At 34.7% G+C, this 22,050-nt stretch overlaps 1 protein-coding gene across 1 annotated transcript in view; it reads left to right on the forward strand.

Annotated features, from left to right (window-relative positions):
* ADAD1 (adenosine deaminase domain containing 1) overlaps positions 1-22,050 on the forward strand; it is a 52,262-nt gene that overhangs the window by 27,515 nt on the left and 2,697 nt on the right. Inside the window, exons 6-10 of the mRNA XM_015139170.3 lie at positions 1,413-1,536; positions 4,717-4,887; positions 6,066-6,295; positions 8,927-9,164; positions 14,733-14,862. Coding sequence (XP_014994656.1) covers positions 1,413-1,536; positions 4,717-4,887; positions 6,066-6,295; positions 8,927-9,164; positions 14,733-14,862 — 893 coding nt within the window. The remainder of the gene's footprint in view (positions 1-1,412; positions 1,537-4,716; positions 4,888-6,065; positions 6,296-8,926; positions 9,165-14,732; positions 14,863-22,050) is intronic.

The raw sequence follows: 22,050 nt of genomic DNA on the forward strand, positions 1-22,050 counted from the left end.
CTTATTGGAGATATGCTTTGCAAATATTTTCTTCTGATCCGTAAGTTGTCTTTTTATTTTGTCAATTATTTTGTTTGCTTTGTAGGAAGGAAATGTAATCCAGGTTGGTTTTTACTTCAGTAGCTTCCCCATAGCTCTTTGGTAAAAATCCATAAACTTCTCAGCATAGTGTACTATATAACACCTCTTTCTCCAACTTCATCTTACACCATTCCCTTCACCCTACTTATTAGATTAGCTATACTTCTCTCTTTGCCCAGGAGAGAAATAGTCTTCTGTCTTTGCCCAGGGTGGTGTGCATGTGTTACTTCTTTTGACTAGAATACCCTTTGTCTCGCTGGTGCTGAAGCTTAAATTTCAGCTCGTTAGGGAAGAATTCTGCAACTAGTCTGCATAAAATAAGCTTTTCTCTCATTATCTTCACATAAGCCTCATAATTGTTTCCCTCAAAGCACTTATCACACTTTGGGGTTTGTTTAGTGTTTTTTCTGTCTCTTCTGCTGTAAGCCTAATGGAGGTATGTCTTGCTCAACATTTTATTCCTAACATCTACTTTAGTGCCCGGTACTTGGTAACACCTCAGCAATTGTTGCTGAATTATTAGGTTGGTGCCAAAAAAAAAAAAAGAACTGCAATTACTTTTGCACCAGCCTAATAGTAAAAATCCATTAGGTAGTTGTGAATGTAGAATTGAACTTTGTTTGAAAAACGAAAACTCAAGATTTTCTGAAGTAAGAGAAAGAATGAGGAGGGAAAAGGAGTGATCTAGTCACTGGGCAATGGAAAGGCCTAATTAGAATGTGAGAGGAAAAAAGACTGCCAATTTGAATTGTGTATTTTTGGAGCATAGAATTTCCAGAAGATTTCAAGCAGGGCACAGCAAAATGTGAATGGAACAAAGCTGCTGGAAAAAGCATAGGGTTTTTTTTGTTTGTTTGTTTTTAAGAAAGCAGCTTCAGTAGAACAAAGAAAGAAACTAATTTGTTTTATAGGGTTTGAGTGGATTAAGAAAAATTAGAGGCATTAAATATAGATAAATTAGAGGCATTAAATACAGATAATTTAAGACAGAAGCAGAATGGCAAATGAAGTGTCTTAGAAGATCAAATACATCTAGATGTAGAAGAGATAGAAAGCCATTTTTGAAAGCCAAGGACATTTGGTAATTCTGTTGATTGTGGTAAAAGTTTAGATGAAGTATTATAAAACATCTGCCTTTTTCATTGAGATACTACTTTTTAATTTTGCTTCTTAGAAGACTCTAAGACTCTTATTTTAAATTGTGGAATTATTTTTTCATCTTTTCAGTTAATATATTCTACTAAATTAAAAATGGTGAGATAGAGGTAAGAGTTGAACGTAGAGAAGAGAGAGGTTAAATTAACCTTCTACTGTCTGCCTTTTTCTTTCAGCTGGACAGCATGAGGTTGTAGCTATAGGCACAGGTGAATATAATTACAGCCAGGACATTAAGCCAAATGGAAGAGTATTGCATGACACTCATGCTGTTGTTACAGCAAGAAGGTCTCTTCTTAGGTAAGATAATACATGTATTAATGTTATTAAATATGAATGCCCTCAGCCCAAAGTAACTTCATATAAATGCCTTCATTTACAAATGGAATTTTATTGATCATAGAGCCAAGGATGTCACATATTCTTATCTAAGTCATCAGAATAATTCCATGTCATCTTTGGAACATTTATCATAGTAACTCCAATGTCTACCCTGTGGATTTTAGTGGCTTCTATTATTAAGACCTGAACTCAGTTTTTGTTGTTTTGTTTTGTTTTGAAATGGAGTTTTGCTTTTGTTGCCCAGGCTGGAGTGCAGTGGCACAGTCTCTGCTTACTGCAATCTCTGGCTCCCAGGTCCAAGCTATTCTACTGTCTCAACTTCCCAAGTAGCTGGGATCACAGGCATGCGCCAACATGCCTGGCTAATTTTTTGTGTTTTAATAGAGACAGAGTTTCACCAGGTTGGTCAGGCTGGTCTCAAACTCATGATCTCAGGTGACCACCTGCCTTGGCCTCCCGAAGTACTGGGATTACAGGCGTGAGCCACCGCACCTGGCCAAACTCAGTTTTAAGAATCCTACAGTCAGCTAGGCACAGTAGCTCTCACCTGTAATGCCAACACGTTGGGAAGCTAAGGTGGGAGGATTGCTGGAGTACAGGTGTTCGAGACCAGCCTGGGTAACATTGTGGGACCTAGTCTCTACAAAAGTAAAATTAGCCAGGTATGGTGGCACGCAACTGTAGTCCCAGCTACTTTGGAGGATGAGGTGGGAGGATTGCTTAAGCCCAGAAGATCGAGGTTGCAGTGAGCCAAGACTGCTCCACTGTACTCCAGCATGGGCAATAGACTAACACCTTGTCTCAAAAAAAAAAAAAAAAAAAATCCTACAATATATTTTTTTGAAAGGTAAAAATAACACTTTTTTATGACTAAAGTTACTGAAAAGTATAGCTTTTGATCCACACTCAGTAGGTTTGGTCTTATTTCACCCCTGAATAGCCATACTTATCCAAGGACAGCACCAGAAACCAACAGGTTTTCATTCATGAGGATTATGCAAAGTTTACCATAAAGCAGAGTATAGATAAGGGATTCTTGAGGCTGGCGTATCTTGAAGAGAGAGAGAGAAAAGGGCTTAGGTGAGCATGCCTAGTTTCTTTTTCCAGACTCAGTCACTCTGTTCTTTACAAGAGGAATGAATAGCAAGTGGGAAAGAAAGGAATTTGCAAGTCACTTCATATGAAAACATATAACATGGGAAATGAGTGCTATTTCTCATAATATCCACCAGCTTTTGGTTATTTTTTGTTTTTAATTCCTCTTTATTCCTACTAAATTAGGAATTCTTTTTAAAATTTTATAATTTCTTATTTTTAATTTTTGTGGGTATATAGTGTATATGTTTATAGTGTGCATAAGCTATTTTGATACAGTGCACAATAATCACTTTAGGGTAAATGGAGTATGTGTCAACTCAAGCATTTGTCTTGTGTTACAAAGATTTCAATTATACTCGTTTAGTTATTTTAAAATGTACAATTATTGACTATTGTCATCCTGTTGTGCCATGAAATACTAGATCTTATTCGTTTTAGTTCTTTAAACCATTAAAATGACTTTTTATTTAACTTATGGATGTTTTGGGCGTTTTTTTTGTTTTTTGTTTGTTTCTTTGTTTTTGAGATGGAGTCTCGCACTGTTGCCCAGGCTGGAGTGCAGTGGTGCTATCTCCACTTACTGCAACCTCTGCCTCCCAGGTTCAAGCAATTCTCCTGCCTCAGCCTCTCAAGTAGCTGGGATTACAGGCACCTGCCACCATGCCCAGCTATTTTTTTGTATTTTTAGTAGAGACGGGGTTTCACTATGTTGGCCAGGCTGGTCTTGATCCACCCCCCTCAGCCTCCCAAAATGCTGGGATTATAGGGGTAAGCCACTGCACCCAGCCTCTTATGGATGTGTTCAAAGACACTCAAGTGAGAACAGGATAGCAAATTCTCATTCACCTTCAACAGTTATTAGCATTCTGCTGTCCTTGTTAAATCTCTGCATTCTCACTCTTTGTGTTGGTGTTTTCTTCAGTAGAGTATTTTAAAATAAATTTAGATACGTGTACCTGAAAAAATATAAATTTGTATCTCTAGTAATGAGGAATCCTATAATCCTAAAAGTTATTCAGCAAGACTATGAGGGTAATGCATCTCATTGCCCTCCACCCCCCGTCAGTGCTTATGGAATTATTTGACCTCTTTAAAAGCTACCTCTTTTGTGTTATTCCTACTTATTCCTGTGCTTGGCATTTTTACATACTGTTGCTTAATTTTTACTGTATATTTTTGATGATGGGATTCAAGGGAGTATATCTTAAAGTCATGGTTTATTAAATAAGCAAAATAGTATTTGTCCTTGATTTGATTAGTTGTAGTCTTTCAGGAGATCTGCTTCCCTGTTTTAAAAAAAAAATTTTGAATTTTAAAATTTTTGATTATTGTGAATATATAATAGTTGTGCATATTTATAAGGTAAATGTGATATTTTGATACAACCGTTAAATGTGTAATGATCAAGTCAGGGTAATTGGGATATCCCTCTCCTCAATCATTTTTCATTTCTTTGTGTTTGGAGCATTCCAGTTCCACTCATTTAGTTATTTTGAAATACAATAAATTATCGGTAACTATATCTGCTTCATTTCTTAATACAACTTATGGTGTTCATTGTATTGTTCCTATGCTCTTGTATTTTTTCTTTAAAACTATTAAGGAGCAGGGACCACAGTTTTTGTCATTTTTGTAGTAATTTGTTTGGGTAGGGAAGGGGAAATAGAAGTAAGGCCAAAAGTTGGCACTTCATCTGGGAGACTGGGAGCAGAACTGTCTGAGGAAGAAGGGAGGAATCAGTAGAGAAATGAGTCTTTTGCAGAAGATGATAGTTGGAAGACTCTAATGTGAAACAGAAGTGGAGTAGTCGAGAAAGAATGGTGTTTTAGGTTAGGTTACAGGGCAGACTGGGCTCCAGTTAAGAACTTTCCAGAACCTTAATTTTTCATTAAATAAAGCTAAGATTAATTTAGGAGTTCTTACCTGTGTCAAAACTTTTGACACGCAGGACATTGCTTGTGACACATATGGACACGATGCTCATTGAGATCCATCTTTTATAAAATTTATTACTTGACAAAATTATAACATTTATTTTAGGTACTTTTACAGACAACTTCTGCTCTTCTACAGCAAAAATCCTGCTATGATGGAAAAATCAATATTTTGTACAGAACCAACTTCTAATCTACTCACTCTTAAGCAGAATATCAACATTTGCCTTTACATGAACCAGTTGCCTAAAGGATCAGCCCAGATTAAGTCACAGTTGTAAGTATTACAGAAGTTGTTTTTAAAAGCAAGTAGGATGGCCATGCCACACATCTGACTTTCTACAGCAAATAGAACATGTAAATTCTAATTACCCATATTTTCTCTTCAGCTTTGAGTTGTTATTTGTGGCCTGCAGGAGACCCCAAATCCTTTTCCCCTCAATCTAATCTATTACTTCTACAGGTTGAGCTTCCCAAATCCAAAAGTCTGAGATTCAAAATGCTCCAAAATCAGAAACTTTTTGAGCACTGACATAACGCTCAAAGGAAATTCTCATTGGAGCATTTCATATTTCAGATTTTTGGATTTCTGTTCAACTGGTATGTGTAAAGCAAATATTCCAGTGTGAAGAAACCAAAATCTGAAACACTTCTAGTTCCAAGCATTTTAGATAAGCAACACTCAACCTGTACCTAAAAGTTGCATGTACTTCACCACTTTTTTTGCTATGCTAGTAAAAAAAACTTCTGCTCCTTTCTACTTTGAAGACCTCATAAACTTTAGGAAGTGTGGATTTGTGCACTACTCACATACAAATACGAGAGTTAAGAAAAACTTTAACCTGTGGCCAAAATATTATTGCTTTGATGAATGAATATCAGGTAGCATAACATTTAAACAGTACAAACAAGAACAAAGAAGACGGTAAAAGTCACCTTAAGTCTGACCATCTAATGGTAAGTAACCATAGGTAATATTTTTAAAAATATCCCTCTAGTAACACCTTTGAAAATGAGGTCAGGGTTCTCTAGAAAGAAACTTAAAGAAAAATAATTTTGCATTTTTAATGAAGATGACAAAGAAAAATAGTTTTCCTTTTTTTCATTCTTTCATTTTGTAGTTTTAAAAAAATTTCATACAGAGGAAGGAACTAATTCACAAACTATGATAGGGATAAAAATTAGTGTTTCTTTGAATTTTAAGGGACATGAAATGGTAATAATATGAAAAATATCTCTATTGGAGGCTCTAAATGTGGTTCATTTCTGTTTTATATTACTATTGTGGAATGAAGGCACTCCATTCCTGCGTTGCTTTCTTGCATCTGTTTCTGTTACTGGAATTAAATGTACACTGGGAAGTTAAACATGTTAGAGAACAGTTCTTAGGTACAGGTAGATTTTGTTCTGTCACCTTTGTTTTTTAAAGGAAGAAACTTTCTTTTCTTTCTCTAGACGTCTTAATCCACATTCTATATCTGCATTTGAAGCCAATGAAGAACTCTGTCTCCACGTGGCTGTTGAAGGCAAAATTTATCTGACTGTTTACTGTCCTAAAGATGGTGTTAATAGAATAAGCAGTATGTCCTCAAGTGACAAATTGACCAGATGGGAAGTGCTTGGTGTACAGGGAGCATTGCTGAGTCATTTTATACAGCCAGTTTACATCAGCAGTATACTAGTTGGTGAGTGAGATTTCATAACCTCCTGGGCCTCTTGCTCACTAAGCAAATCCTCTGTACTTATCAGTATAAAATTAGTTTTTGCATATATGAAACTTTAAGGTCAAAACACATATCTGCTGTTTTGTAGAGCTATTGGTTTCATGATAAATTATCAGGGAGAATGAATGAATCCCAAAGGTGGGAGGCAGAGATTGTGGGATAAAGATACCGTTTAAGTTGTAGTGACCATCCAGCTGGATAAGGAAATTCCAGAAAGAGCTCCTTCTGGTGCTTTGGGAAAGATCAGTGACACAGGGAGATGAGGGAAAGATCAGAGAAAAACCTTGGCTGTGGAGCTTATTTCTGAGGCCTTTCAATTTTCGAAGCACTCAGCATGCTGAAGTTTCATATTTTGAGGAGTTTTCTGTACCCCAACATTATTTTAAAGCGTTATTTTACTTTTCAAAAAGTTTGCAGAAACAAATTTTATGCTGTGGATATTCTGTAGATACTCATTTTGTCATTTTATGGTGGTGGAATTTTTAAATTTAAAACATGGGATCTAGGCTTGCATTAAAAGGGCATTTACTATATTTAAATAGAAAATTATCCAGAGTAATCTGGAAAAAAATTCTCTTTCTTGACTATTAAAAAATAGCTAGATTTGTATTCATTCTCAAGCTTTTTACAATATATCTTGCAAATTTGGTAACCCCTATTACAATGAATTTTTCTGCCTAAGTACTTCAAAAATGTTTGTCCAGAAGTTATTTCCATCTAGAGGTCCTTTTCATGTACTAATTTGATTTGTATAATTGAAGTGTAGAGAATCCTTCCTAGTGAAGAAATCCATTTTAAATACAGTTTGTGGACTTTTAAGAAGCAGCTGATAACCTTAGGGAATCTCTTATTCAGTCCTTTCCTTTTTTCTTTTCTTTTTCCGATCACATTCACAATGTTAATAAAATACTTGCCTAAAGTCTGTCAGTTTGCTTAGTGGTAGAGCCTGAATTCCACCCCAGTTTTCATAACTTTTCATGCTGCTGCTTTTGATAGATTTTGGAGAGAGATATATATATATATATATATATGTATCTATCTATCTATCTATCTATATATATGTATCTATATATATATATCTATATATATATATATGAATTATTGTCAGGTCAGGTCTTCTATAGTGTTTGATTAGATTTAACCTTTGACTTTAACCTTGGAGTTTCATGTTATTTCAGATCCTTTTGAATGAATCAAATCAAAATTTTTCAATTATATTGCATACTTTTAGAGATTTATTTTCTAGGAACAAGATTGAGCCTCAAGATATATTGAAATCATACCTCAGATATAGTAAATTATTAGTGCACACATATATGAAGGGAAAAGTAAAATTTAAAATATTTGTAAACTTTTTTTCTATTATATTAGGTTTTATACTTCCCATTAAAGCATCTAGGTAAACAATTTGATGTTTAAAGCATTTCATGAGGAGTTTGACTTACAGGTTTTTTTTTTTTCTTCCTTTTTCCAAATGTCTTTTTTTTTTTTTTTTTTTGGTATGTCACTGTCATTATTTCATTGCAGAGTGTAATAAATACATTAGGCTTTTTAAAAATCCTTATTATCTACTGTTCATTGTAGATACATTAAATATTCCTCACACCTTATATTTTCCAACTTTTATTCTGTGCCCAAGTATATTTTTTATTTGATTAGTTTTCTTTTGTCACTCTTCATTTGTCTTGATCATTTGTCACTCTTGATAAACACTTAAGGAAGTGTTTAGAAAAAGGATGCCAAAAGCAGTACGTGTCCTTTTTACATCATTTTCTAGTGCCCAGATAGTCATAATGCAGCCCTAGTAACCATCTCAACAATTTTAATGATAAGGACACAAAACTTCATTTGTGAAATATGTCCAGTAGTTTACAAAGATTCTGTTGCAAGAACTTCTGACCTTCTGAGAAAGAAAGAGATATGCTTTAGAATAACTGTTTTTTAAATAAGAATGACTGCTTCCTAACTTCCATTTTAAGTTTGATGCAGCTTACTGTTTTTTAGTAGTAACATTGCATCTTTTTGAGATTTCTCCTTCAATAATTATTATGACTGAGAATTCAAAGCTTTTGGTATTGGCACAATTTTAACCAGAAATGGTCATTCTTTAAATTATTTTGTGTTGTGAAATTGAAGCATTGTGGTATTGGAGAAGTTAAAATTTGTGGCCCTTAGATGTTTGAAAATGACTCCCTTTCACCAATTGTTTCTCATCCAGATTTGTCAACTGCACTTGCAAGAAATCAGGATATAATGCAGTCGACAAATCTGGACGTACCAGATTTCTTTCTGAGTCAGTACAAAAGTACCAGTTTCTGAGCAGCTGTGGCTCTTTGCTAATGCTCCGTAGAGGGACTTTTCATTATTTTCTGTATCAGAGTCTTTTTTAAAATGGAAAATCTGTTATTACCTTGTTCTGGTTCTAGTTAAGAATATGGAGTAGATGCTAAGAGAATAGAACTAGGAAAGGGAAGGTTGAAAGATAAAGGATAGAGAAATGGGCTTTGGATGATTTCCAATCATTTCATTTATTTTTAAATTTTGGAATGGTCTTTTAATATTGAACTTGAGTGTTTTCTTTTTGCTTTCTAGGTGATGGGAATTGCAGTGATACCAGAGGCTTAGAAATCGCTATAAAGCAACGTGTTGATGATGCACTCACTTCAAAACTTCCAATGTTTTACTTAGTCAACAGACCTCATATTAGTTTAGTACCCTCTGCATATCCACTTCAGATGAACTTGGAATACAAATTTCTGAGTCTGAATTGGGCACAAGGAGATGTTTCTTTGGAGATTGTGGATGGCCTGAGTGGGAAGATCACTGAAAGGTTAAAATTACTAATTTCTTTAAACCATATATTACTTAAGCAAAAGAAGACATTTATTGCAGTTTTTATTCTAACTCTTTTGGATACCATTTATTGAAGTCTGAACAATAATTATTATCATTAGTTGAGTGTGACTATGTTGCAGGTGTTGTACTAATTTTAAAAATTTTAATATTTTAATATTTTTTTTCTGATGAGAAGACAGACGTGGAGAAGTTATATAGCTTACTGAAATACATACTAAATGGCAGAGTCACCATTCAAACCCAAGGAATCTGGCACCATAACCTATGTTTCTCCAACTGTAATTTAATACCTTTAGTATTAGAATCATGTAAATTTTTTAGAAATTCAATTTCTTCTACTGAATCTGACTTTGAATATGGGGCTCAGGAATTATATTTTTTATATACTCTTCCAAATATTACTTAGGTACTCTTACGTGTAAGAACTATGGTGCTGTGTTATACTGTCTTCTTATAATAACCCTGTAGGTTGAGTGATTTTATTTATTTATTTATTTATTTATTTATTTATTTATTTATTTATTTATTCTTTACAGTTTCTGAGACACAAGCTAGGTTAAATATCTTGCCTAAGGTTACCCAAGTAGTTAATGACACAGCTTGGATTCTGACCGAGACATTTTATTTTCAAAGCCCTTGTTCTTAACTATGATGCTCTGTGCCTTCTAGACATTTCTTCATAATGTCTCTGCCATTGATTATTCAGTAAAACTCTTCTTTTAGTGTGAACATACATTTGTAATGAGGCAGTGAATAATGTTAAAAATTTAAATGCTTAAAATTGCTTTCTTTGTGAAGGACAAATTTAAATGAAGACCACATACAAATGTTTCTTAGCAGTCAAGAAGGCTCATACTTGTAATCCTAGCAGTTTGGGAGGCTGAGGCAGGAGCATGGCTTGAAACCAAGAGTTCAAGACCAATCTGGGAAACATAGTGAGACACTCAGTCTTTTATATAAAAAATAAAAAGTATTAACCAGGAGTGGGAGTGCATACCTGGAGTTCCAGCTACTTAGGAGGCTGAGACAGGAGGATCACTTGAACCTAGGAGTTTGAGGCTGCAGTGAGCTATGACTACATCACTGCACTCCAGCCTGGGCAACAGAGCGAGACCCTATCCCAAAAAGGAAAAAGAAAAAAAGAAAAACAAAACAGACAAACCCATAAACATTTCTTAGTAGGAACTCAGTTAAGCATAATACTGATGTTTTAACTAGGATGAATTACACTTTTATCAAATGACTTAGGCCAGCATAAACAAGTGCTTTACTATTAATAACAGACTCAACTAAACATACAAACAAGTCTTCTATGAAAGACATTAAAAAATTACTTACTGAAAACATAAAATAATGGCATAACAAAGATGAAACTGTGTAAAATGAGCTTAACATTTTTTACGGCCAAATACTTGCCAAGTAATTACAAATGAAAAGAAAGCAGAGGCCGGGTGCAGTGGCTCACGCCTATAACCCCAAGACTTTGGGAGGCCAAGGCGGGCAGATCACCTGAGGTCAGGAGTTTGAGACCAGCCTGACCAATATGGCAAAACTCCATCTCTACTAAAAATACAAAAGATTAGCTGGGCATGGTGGCAGGTGCCTGTAATCCCAGCTATTTGGGAGGCTGAGACAGGGAGAATCACTTGAAACCAGGAGGGAGAGGTTTCAGTGAGCTGAGATCGCACCATTGCACTCCAGCCTGAGCAACAAAGCAAGACTCCATCTTAAAAAAAAACAAACAAACAAAAAAAAAAAACCTTAGCAATATAAACAGTATAATTCATACGGAGGACAGAAGAATGTTTAGCCGAAAGTGACATAGCCACATTCACAAAGCAGAAATTATAGAAGACGAGGAAAGGAAACGTAGAAACACACTACTAGTAGAGACAACAATTCACCTCTTTCAGTTCATGGTAGATCAGGTGGACAAAACAGTAAACAAGTAAACAAGAATATAGCCATTTTAAATAACAGTAAGGTAGATTTCATTACTTTAAACTCTGCATCTTAAAAATAGAAAATGTACCTAGTCCTCAAGAAACTATAGAGCACTAACAAAAAGCTGTGTGTTAAACCACAAAGAAAATAACAAATTCCAAAAAGTAGAAGCAATGTAGACATATTCTCTGATTATGATGAGATAAAACTGTGAATAACAAACTCGGAATACTAGGAACTGCTTTTACTGGAAAAATTCTGACTCCTAGCTCAAAGGGGAAATATAAACTGAGATTGCAGAATATTTAGAAAATAGGGATATTGAAAATATTACACATCAGAATTTGTAGGTTATACAGTTTAAACAAAGCTGAATAGAAAAGTCAGAGCCTTAAATGCATATAACAATAAATGATAGAAATAATTTAGAAATATAAAGAAAAGAGCTTTAAAAAAACAGAAAAAGGCAAAATTACTTATAAAAAGCTGATAAGAAAAATCACCAATCTCATATAAAAACAAGAGGATCATAAGCTATTTTGGGTAACCACACAAATATATTTTAAAACCTGAATGAAATGGGCAAATTTCTAGGAAAACATTACTTGTAAAACTTATATATAGAAGGAGGAAAAATATAAATGTTATTTTCATGAGAAAGTTACCAAGAAGGTACCTTAACTGTTCCTCAAAGTACCATTCTGAGGTAGTTCAGAGGTTTTTTTTCTAAACCTTTAAAAAGCAGATAATTCCAGTGCTATCCAAAAAGATGGAAAGCATCCAAATACTTTTATGAAACAAGTATATGATTGATACTTAAATCTGATTTTTTAAAATTGCTAATCAAAGCCACAATGAGATACTGTCTCACACCAATCAGAATGGCTATTAAAAAGTCAACAGATGCTGGTGAGGTTGTGGAGACAAAGGAACACATATACACTGTTGGTGGAAGTGTAAATTAGTTCAACTGTTGTGGAAAACAGTGTGGCAATTCCTCAGAGACCTAAGGATGGAAATACCATTTGACCTAGCAATCCCATTACTGGGTATATACCCAAAGGAATATAAATCATTCTGGTATAAAGACACATGCATGCGTATGCTCATTGCACCGCTACTCACAGTAGCCAAGACATGGAATAATTCCAAATGTCCATCAATGATAGACTGGATATAGAAAATGTGGTACATATACATCATGGAATACTATGCAGACATAAAAGAGAATGAGATAATGTCCTCTGCAGGGCCATGGATGGAGCTGGAGGCCACTGTCCTTAGCAAACGAACACAGGAACAGAATACCAAATCCCACGTGTTCTGTTATAAGTAGGAGCTAGACGAGAACACATGGACACATAGAGGGGAACAACGCACACTGAGGCCTTTCAGATGGTGGAGAGTGGGAGGAGGGAGACGGTCAGGAAAAATAACTAATGCGTACTAGGCTTAATATCTGGGTGATGAAATAGACTGTATAACAAACCCCTATGACACACATTTATCTATATAAAAAAACCTGCACATGTACCCCTGAACTTAAAAGTTTACAAAAAAAAATTGCTGCTCCTTCTCTCCACCACACAAAATTACAGACCAAACTCATTTATATCCAAGAAAAACTGCTATATAAAAGATCAGGGAGCAGAATTTAGCAGCACATTGCAATAATATATTTTATACAGTAACACCAATTGGCATTTTTTCTAGGAATTCAAAGATAGTAACATAATAGAAATAACACTAGACTAGAAACTCTTATTAATATGTTATATTGGCCGGGCGCGGTGGCTCAAGCCTGTAATCCCAGCACTTTGGGAGGCCGAGACGGGCGGATCATGAGGTCAGGAGATCGAGACCATCCTGGCTAACACGGTGAAACCCTGTCTCTACTAAAAAATACAAAAAACTAGCCGGGCGAAGTGGCGGGCGCCTGTAGTCCCAGCTACTTGGGAGGCTGAGGCAGGAGAATGGCGTGTACCCGGGAGGCGGAGCTTGCAGTGAGCTGAGATCTGGCCACTGCACTCCAGCCTGGGTGACAGAGCATGACTCCGTCTCAAAAAAAAAAAAAAAAAAAATGTTATATTAATTAATCTAGGGAAAATACCAGATGTTTATCTCTATAAATTCTAAGAAAGTGTATAAATAATTTAGCTCTTGAACTATTCTAGATGAAGATATTCAATAAAAAGGAATAGCTAGGTAGTATCTTTTTACAGGATAAAGTATATCTTTATTAGTCCAAAAATATTATCATGATTGATAAAATGTCAGAGGCATTCCCACTAACATTCAGAGTAAGGCATTATTTACTGTTACTGCTGTTACTCAACATTTTGCTGGAGGCATTAATACATTTGGACAAGGGAAATGAGAGAGAAAATATTGGAAAGAAGGAGTTATGTAACAATTATCACTCTTTGAAGATGGTATTTATATCCAAAAATCAAGAAATTATCAAAACCACTGCAACAAAAGTATCATGGTGGGAAATTAATATGTAGAAATCAAATAGATTTTGTACACATGAGTGTATGTTAGCTGTTGCTATGTATAAACCACCTCAAAACTTAGTTGTTTAAAACAACTATTTATTATTACTACTTGGAAGTTCTTGAGTCAGCTGAATGGTTTTTCTGGATTTTCTTGGGCTCTCCCACACATCTGGGGTCAACTGTTAGTCAACTAAAGGTCAGGTGAGCTGATCTTACCTTGTGTTCACTTACCCTCTAATAGGCTAGTCCTAGCAGGGTCACATGGGAGAGGCAGCAGTGCCAAGAAAATAAGAACCAAGGCATCTCCAGGCCTAGCTTCAGAATTATCACACTATCTATTCTGTTTGCTAAAACAAATCACAAGACTAGTAAAATTCAAGGGAAGCAAAAATCAGCCATGGCTATTGATGTGAGGATCTGAAAAGTCACATTGCAAATAACTGGAAACTAGGAGGAATGAAGGATTTTGACTGTTTTTGTTATCTATCCTAAGAACAACTAATGAGAAGATACAATGAAGGGGAAAAGTTACAGTAGCAAAAAGGTTCATGATCTGTGGACCCACTTTCATTAGAAACCCAAATTACACATCTACATGCACATAATATACACACACACGAAGGGTTGTGAAATAGGTTATGTGTATATGTTACGCTTTTATTGAGCCAAAACTTCTTGCAGTGAAATACAAAATAGATTGTACGATTTCATTAATTTTGGTATATTCATATACCTATGTAACCATCATTTTAGTCAAAATGCAGAAAGTATTTCGATGCCCACTTCCAGTCAATCCCTTATAGAACCACTGTTTAATCTGTATCATCATAGATTAATTTTGTTTCATACAATAGAAATGTTCCAAGGTCTATCTTCTGCATTAATTTTTGATGCAATACTAAATAATTTAAAACGTAATGTAAGAAATTTACTTCAGAAAGTAAATATTAAGAATGCCTCTTATGTAAAAAACAGTTCACTATGTATATTGCAAATAATCAAGAAATATTTTGTAGATACATGTTGATTTTAATCAGTACAATTGCCGACATAAATTACTGAAAAAGAAATAAAAAAAAATTTTATTTCTCTCTGCTTAGTTCCCCATTTAAAAGTGGTATGTCAATGGCAAGTCGGCTTTGTAAGGCTGCAATGTTAAGTCGGTTTAACCTGCTTGCCAAAGAAGCTAAAAAAGAATTACTTGAAGCCGGTACATATCATGCAGCCAAGGTAAGTCCTTAAAGGAATAAAGTTATCATAGGAATAAAATTTAAGACATTAATGTGGTCATTTTAAAATGAATCTCCTTAACAAAAGTTTATTGAATACTTCCTGAATATAAGATATTACCATGTAACGGTAAAACTGGTTTTTAAATGAACATGTCAGAAATTAGATATGTAAATAAGTATTGGCATTTAAAGTAGCCATTTTAGTATGGTATATACTTATTCTGACAGTGTAAGTTACATAGCACTGAAAACCTGCTATGTCATACCAGAGAAACAAAATGTTAATAAAATTTATTCTGCATTTGGTATTAATTGTATTAACTGTAGAATGTTAAGTATTCTAAAATAATACATTTTTAAGATACATGAATTTTTCTATTTTAAAGTTGTGAAAAAACTTTAATTTCAGCATCTGATTTGAATCTGATTTAGTAGGCAATGTACACAGCCTTTTTCTCTCTTCCAAAATATTTTTTACATAAACATAATGTAAGTTTAAGTCAAAAATTTGAAAAAGTTTTTAAAGTACAGAAAAAAATATTATTGATACTTGTAATCCCACTTACTATTCGAAGTTAATACTCAGTCTTTTAATGTGAGCATGTTATTTCAGTTCCTTCTCATATATACGTATTTGTATATGTGTCTGTTTAAAAATAAGACCATATTGGGTATGGTATATTTTAATCTACTTTTTCTTTCTTTGTGATAATGACATGAACATCTCTCTCTTTTTTTTTTTTTTTTTGATATGGAGTCTCACTCTGTTGTCCAGGCTAGAGTACAATGGCACAATCTTGGCTCACTGCAACCTCTGCCTCCCAGGTTCAAGCAATTTTCCCGCCTCAGCCTCCTGAGTAGCTGAGATTACAGGTGCACACCACCATGCCAGGCTAATTTTTGTACTTTCAGTAGAGACGGGGTTTTGCCATGTTGGCCAGGCTGGTCTCGAACTCCTCACCTCAGGTGATCCGCCTGCCTCGGCCTCCCAAAGTTCTGGGATTACAGGCTTGAGCCACCATGCCTGGCCAACATGAACATAATTCCAGGTTACCATTATTAAATATTAAATGTAAATTGCTTTGCTATCCTAATGCCAATAATGAGATAGCATTATATGAAAGTCATTTAATTTTACCAACCTAATGCTCAACCTGTATAGTCACAGCCTGTAAGGCAGTTACATTAATTACAGGTGTGTGTATATATAATCACACATTTTTAAGTATAAAAGCTTATCTAGACTGTTTCTGGTTTTGTGGCATAAAAAAGTTGTAAATTGTTATAAAAACAAGTAGAAAACCAGACAAAATTGTGAAACACAACCTTTCACAACTCTGGACATTGACAGAAGACAGAAAAAACATTCAAAGGTGTGTATTCCTCACAAACTGTTATTATTAGCCGACATGGTGGCCCACAGCTCTAGTCCTAGCTACTTGGGAGGCTGAGGTAGGAGGATCACTTGAGCCCAAGAGTTCAAGGCTGCTGTGAGCTATAATCACACCACTGCACTTCAGCCTGGGGGACAAAGCAAGACCCTATCTCTCTTAAAAAAAAAAAGAAAAAAAAAAAAGAAAAAAGAAAAACTGCTATTTTTTTTTTTTAGCAAGAATTACAGGAGTATGTGGCCTTCTTGCCCAGGGCTCTTGTCATTCATTTTCTCATTCTTTTCTCATTCTCATTTTCTTCCTTTCTGCTGGTTTGAATGGCAAGAACTGTAATTTTTTGACCCAGTGAGGCTGCCACCAAAAGCAGCAGCTTTGCTTTCAGAGGAGGTATACTTGATTTGGGACAGGGGAATGAAAGTTTGCAGTTTTGTTGGCTTAAATGCCAAACTTGGTAGGAAATAAATGGGGAAAATTGGTAACTTTGCTGGCCCAAGGTTGCCATCCTGGTTGGAGGCAAGTGGTAGGCTAACTAGCAAGTTAACAAGGAGATCTGGAAAATGAGAGAGCCCTGAAAGGGCTGAGGTAGATTCTTCATATTTCCCTGGCTGACTAAAAAACTATGCTCATGTGCAGGGAATACCCAAGAGAGCCCATCAAAGAGTACAAGCCAAGGGATACTTGATAGCTGACTGTAACATTCAGTACATTCCCTTCCACATACAAGTTGATCAGAAGATGGCAGAAGTTTTACAAAGGCTTAATGCATTGATTTCTTATTAGCAACAGTGGAGGCCAACCCAAAATAGCCAAAAAAAAAAAAAAATTGAAAAAGTTGAAAGATATAGTTCTTAATTTCTTTTTTTTTTTTTTTTTCTTTTTTTTTTTGAGACGGAGTCTCGCTCTGTCACCCAGGCTGGAGTACAGTGGCCGGATCTCAGCTCACTGCAAGCTCCGCCTCCCGGGTTTATGCCATTCTCCTGCCTCAGCCTCCCGAGTAGCTAGGACTACAGGCGCCCGCCACCTTGCCCGGCTAGTTTTTTGTATTTTTTAGTAGAGACGGAGTTTCACCGTGTTAGCCAGGATGGTCTTGATCTCCTGACCTCGTGATCCACCCATCTCGGCCTCCCAAAGTGCTGGGATTACAGGCTTGAGCCACCGCACCCGGCCCATAGTTCTTAATTTCAAAACTTTCTATGAAACTACAGTAATCAAGACAGTGTGGTACTGGCATATAGACAATGAAATATAAGTGAGAGCCCAGATACAATAAGATATTATGTCAAGTGAAAGAATGCGTAGGCCCCATATCTTGTGGTTTGATTTATATTAAATGTCTATTATAGACAAATTCATAGAGACAGAAATTAGTGGTTTTCAGGCGCTAGAGGAGGAAGAATCAGGAGTGACTGCTAATAGATACAAAGTTCTTTCTGGGTTGATGGAGAAGTTCTAAAATTAATGGTGATGGCTGCACAAATTAGTGAATACATTGAAAGCTGAATTGTACACTTTAAAAGGGTAAATTTTTTGACTTGTGAATTATATCTTAACAAAGCTGTTATAAAAGAAACAGTGGAGGCCCAAAGGGCAGTATAATGGCAGGTTCAGGGTGCTGAAGGAAAACTCCTGATAACCAAGAATTCTGTATCCAGGAAAATAATCCTTCAGAAATAAAAGCAAAATAAGAGCATTCACAGGTTAAACTAATGTTAAGAAAATGTGTTGTTAGCAGTACTTCCCTAAATGGAATTCCAAAGAAAGTCCTTGAGACTTGGAAAAAATTGTACCAGATGATAGCAAATCCACAGGAAGGAATAGTAAATACTGAAAATGATAATTGTGTGGATAAACATGAGACCTATGAGTATGTATATGTGCATGTCTATATATTTGCTCTTATTTTCTTTTTAAAAAGTTGTTTAAAACAACACTGTGTTGTTGAGTTTATAACATAGATGCAATATATATGACAATATAACAAAGAATTTGGTAAGAAATGGCTCTATATTGAAATAAAGTTGCTGTTTTACCATAAGCCAGTATGAATCTGAAATCAAATATATAAGGTAAAGAGGTATATTGTAATTCCTAATGTAACCATGAAGAAAATAAATGAAAAATTATTGATAAAATACCAACAGAAGGATTAAAATAGTTCAGTAAAACATTTTTCTTAAACTATAGGACAGTAAGGTAAAAGCAGAAAAATTGTAAAAAGACATAAGATGTGAGAAATAAATAGTAAAATGGCAGATATAAATTCACCATATCAATAATTACAATAAAGTAGACTAATTGCTCCAGTCAAATGACAGATTGTCAGACTGGGTTTAAAAAAAGCCTGATTCAAATATATGCTGTCTGCAACAGACAGATTTTCAATTCAGTCTCAAATAAATTGCAAGTTATAAGGATGAAAGAAGACATATCATATAAATAATAAGACAGCTGGAATATTTATATTAATATTAAATATACATGAAGAGGAGAAATATTGCTGGAGACAAAGAGCAACATCTTACAGTGGTAAAAAGGTCAATACATTACAAAGATATGTGTACGTTGGTGTAACGACAAAGCCCTAAAATATACAAGCAAAATCTGACAGAGTTGTGAAGTAAAATAGACAATTCAGCAACTGTAGTTGGTTTTAATTCTCCTTTGTCAGTAACTGGTAGAAAAACTCCACAGAAAATCGGTAAAAATATAGGATAAACACTACCAACTAATCAAAACTCACTGACCTGTAGAAAACACTCTATACAATAGTAGAATATATGTTCTTTCCAAGCCCACATGCAGCATTCTTCAGCATAGGGTCATAAAGCAAGTCTCAGTAATCTTAAAAGGATTAAAATCATGCCAAGTATGTTCTAACCACTATGGAATTAAATTAGAAATCAAGAACAGAATGAAATATGAGAAACTGCTATATATTTGGAAGTTAACTTGCCTCCGAATAACTCATGGTTCAAGGAAAAAATTGTTAGGAAAACTAAGAAATATCTTGAACTAAGTGAAAGTGAAATGTTATATATTAAAATTTATGGAATACAGGTGGCCATTTGTAGCCATAAGTTATGCATCCTCAGATTCAGCCAACTATGGATCGAAAATATTTGGGGTAGGGAGGAAGGAAAAGTTTAAAAAAAATACAAAAATAAAAATAATACAAATAAAATACAGTATAACAACTATTTACATTGAATTTATATTGTATTAGATATTATAAATAATCTAGACATGATTTAATGAATATGAGAGAACGTCCCTAGGTTATATGCAAATACCATGCCATTTTATATAAGGGACTTGAGCATCTGCAGATTTTGATATTTCTAGAGGGTCCTGGAACCAATTCCCCATGGACACCAAGGAATGACTATATAAATAAGTACTTAGACATGTATAGCTTTAAATGCTTATATTAGAAAAGAATCTTAAAATCAGTTATTTGAGCTTCCAGCTCAAGAAGCCAGAATAAGAAGAGCAAATCAGAACCAAAGTAAGTAGAAGGAAGGAAATAATAAAATGTGATGAATCAGAATAGAAATCAGTGAAATTGAAAATAGAAAAAAAATAGGAAAAAATCTAAATCTGGTTCATTAAAAAATTAAACTTGGTAATCCTTTAGCTAGATTAACCAAGAAAAAATAACAGGTAACAGAAATTATCAAAATTTGGAATTTAAAAAAAATGGTCATCACTGCAGACCTTAAGAAGCTTAAAATTATTATAAGGGATTATGAACAACTGTTTGTCAACAAACAAGTTAGATGAAATGGACATATTCCTAGAAAGACACAACTCATAAAAACTGACTCAAAAATAGAATATCCAAATAAAACTTAAGAGATCGAATTACCAATTAAATTATTTTCCTAAAGAAAATCTCAGACACATGTATGACTTCACTGGTGAATTCTGTCAAACATATAAGCAAACTATAATACAAATCCTACAAAAGCTCTTTCAGAAAATGGAGGAGAAAATGCTTCTCTACTCATTTTACAAGTCCAGTGTTACCCTGATACCAAAAGTGGGCCAGAAAACATTACAAGAAATGAAAACTACAAACCAGTCTCTCTCATGAAAATAAATGTGAAAATCCTTAGCAAGATATTGACAAACCAAATCCAGCAACATACAAAAAGGATTATACTCCACAACCAAGAAGGTTTATACCAGTAATGCAAGGTTGATTTGAGATCAGAAAATTACTTTATGTAACACACCATATGAATAAATTCAAGTTTAAAATTTGTATAATCTCAAAAGACATACAAAATGCATTTGACAAAGTCCAGCACCCATTCACAATAAAAACACTGAACAAACAAGGAATAGAAGTGAACTTCCTCACGTTCATAAAGGGCATCAATGAAGAGCCTACCATTGACATTCTGCTTAATAGTTAAAAGACTGAATAACTCCTTTCCCTACTTAAGATTGGGGAAGAAGGCGAGAATGTGTGCTCTCAGCACGTATTCAGCACTGTTCTGTAGGTCCTAGCCAATGCAGCAAGGCAAGAAAAAGAGGTAAAAAGGTACCTATACTGTAAAGGATGAAGAAATTTTTTTTTCCTAAATTGTATCTTGTAGGTAAAATATTGTTTGGCAACTACCAAAAACAAACAACTGGATCATATGTGACTTTAGCAAGGTCACGAGATATAAGAGCAATGTAGAAAAATAAATTGTTTCTATACAAGGAATGAATGCTCAAAAAATTGAGAAAGCAGCTTCATCCACAGTAGCACCAAATGTGTACTTTTGTGTGTGTGTGTGTTCGTGTGTGAACACAGAGGAATAAATTTAAAAGAAATGCAAGACCTGTACACTGGAAATGATGAAACATAGATGAGAGAAATTGAAGGAGACCTAAGTAAATGGAGAGATGTACCATCATAATGCACTGGAAAACAGTATTGTTAGGATGTCACTTCTCTCCAAATTAATTTATAGCTTCAAAGCAAAATTAAAGTTCCAGCAGGCTTTTGTGTAGAAATTGACAAGCTGATTGTGAAATTGATATGGAAATCCAAAGGCTTTTTTTTAAATTTTTTTGAGGCAGAGTCTTGCTCTGTCACCCAGGCTGGAGTGTGACAGCATGATCTTGGCTCACTGCAACCTCCGCCTTCCGGGTTCAAGTGATTCTCCTGCCTCCCGAGTAGCTGGCATTACAGGTGCCCGCCACCACGCCAAGCTAATTTTTTGTATTTTTAGTAGAGATGGGGTTTCACCATGTTGGCCAGGCTGGTCTCGAACTTCTGACCCCAAGTACTCTACCCACCAAAGTGCTGGGATTACAGGCATGAGCCACCGTGCCCAGTGCAATCCAAAGGACATTTAAGAGCCAAAAGAATTTTGAAAAAGAACCAAGTTAGAAAACTTACAATAAGGCTATAGTAATTAAGACAATGTATTGATATAACAATAGACATATAGATCAGTGGAGCAGAAATAAACCTATACACATATGATCAATTGTTTTTGTACAAAAGTGCCAATTCTATGGGAGAATCATTTTTCAACAAATAATGCTAAAATGGTGGGATATATGTGGGTAAAACAAAAAATTAACTTAGATCTTTATGTCAATCATACACAAAAATTAACTCAAAGTGGACTTTAGATCTAACTCTTAAGAGCTAAAACTATAAAACTTTCAAATAAAATATGAGAAAATATTTACATTATTAAATATAAATCAGAAAACATTTACATTGTTAAGGAAAGATTTCTTAGATATGATACCAAAAGAATAACCCATAAAAGAAGAAAATTGATCATTTG

The sequence above is a fragment of the Macaca mulatta genome, chromosome 5 (genome assembly GCF_049350105.2).
Source record: "Macaca mulatta isolate MMU2019108-1 chromosome 5, T2T-MMU8v2.0, whole genome shotgun sequence".
In the NCBI taxonomy this organism is placed as follows: Eukaryota; Metazoa; Chordata; class Mammalia; order Primates; family Cercopithecidae; genus Macaca; species Macaca mulatta.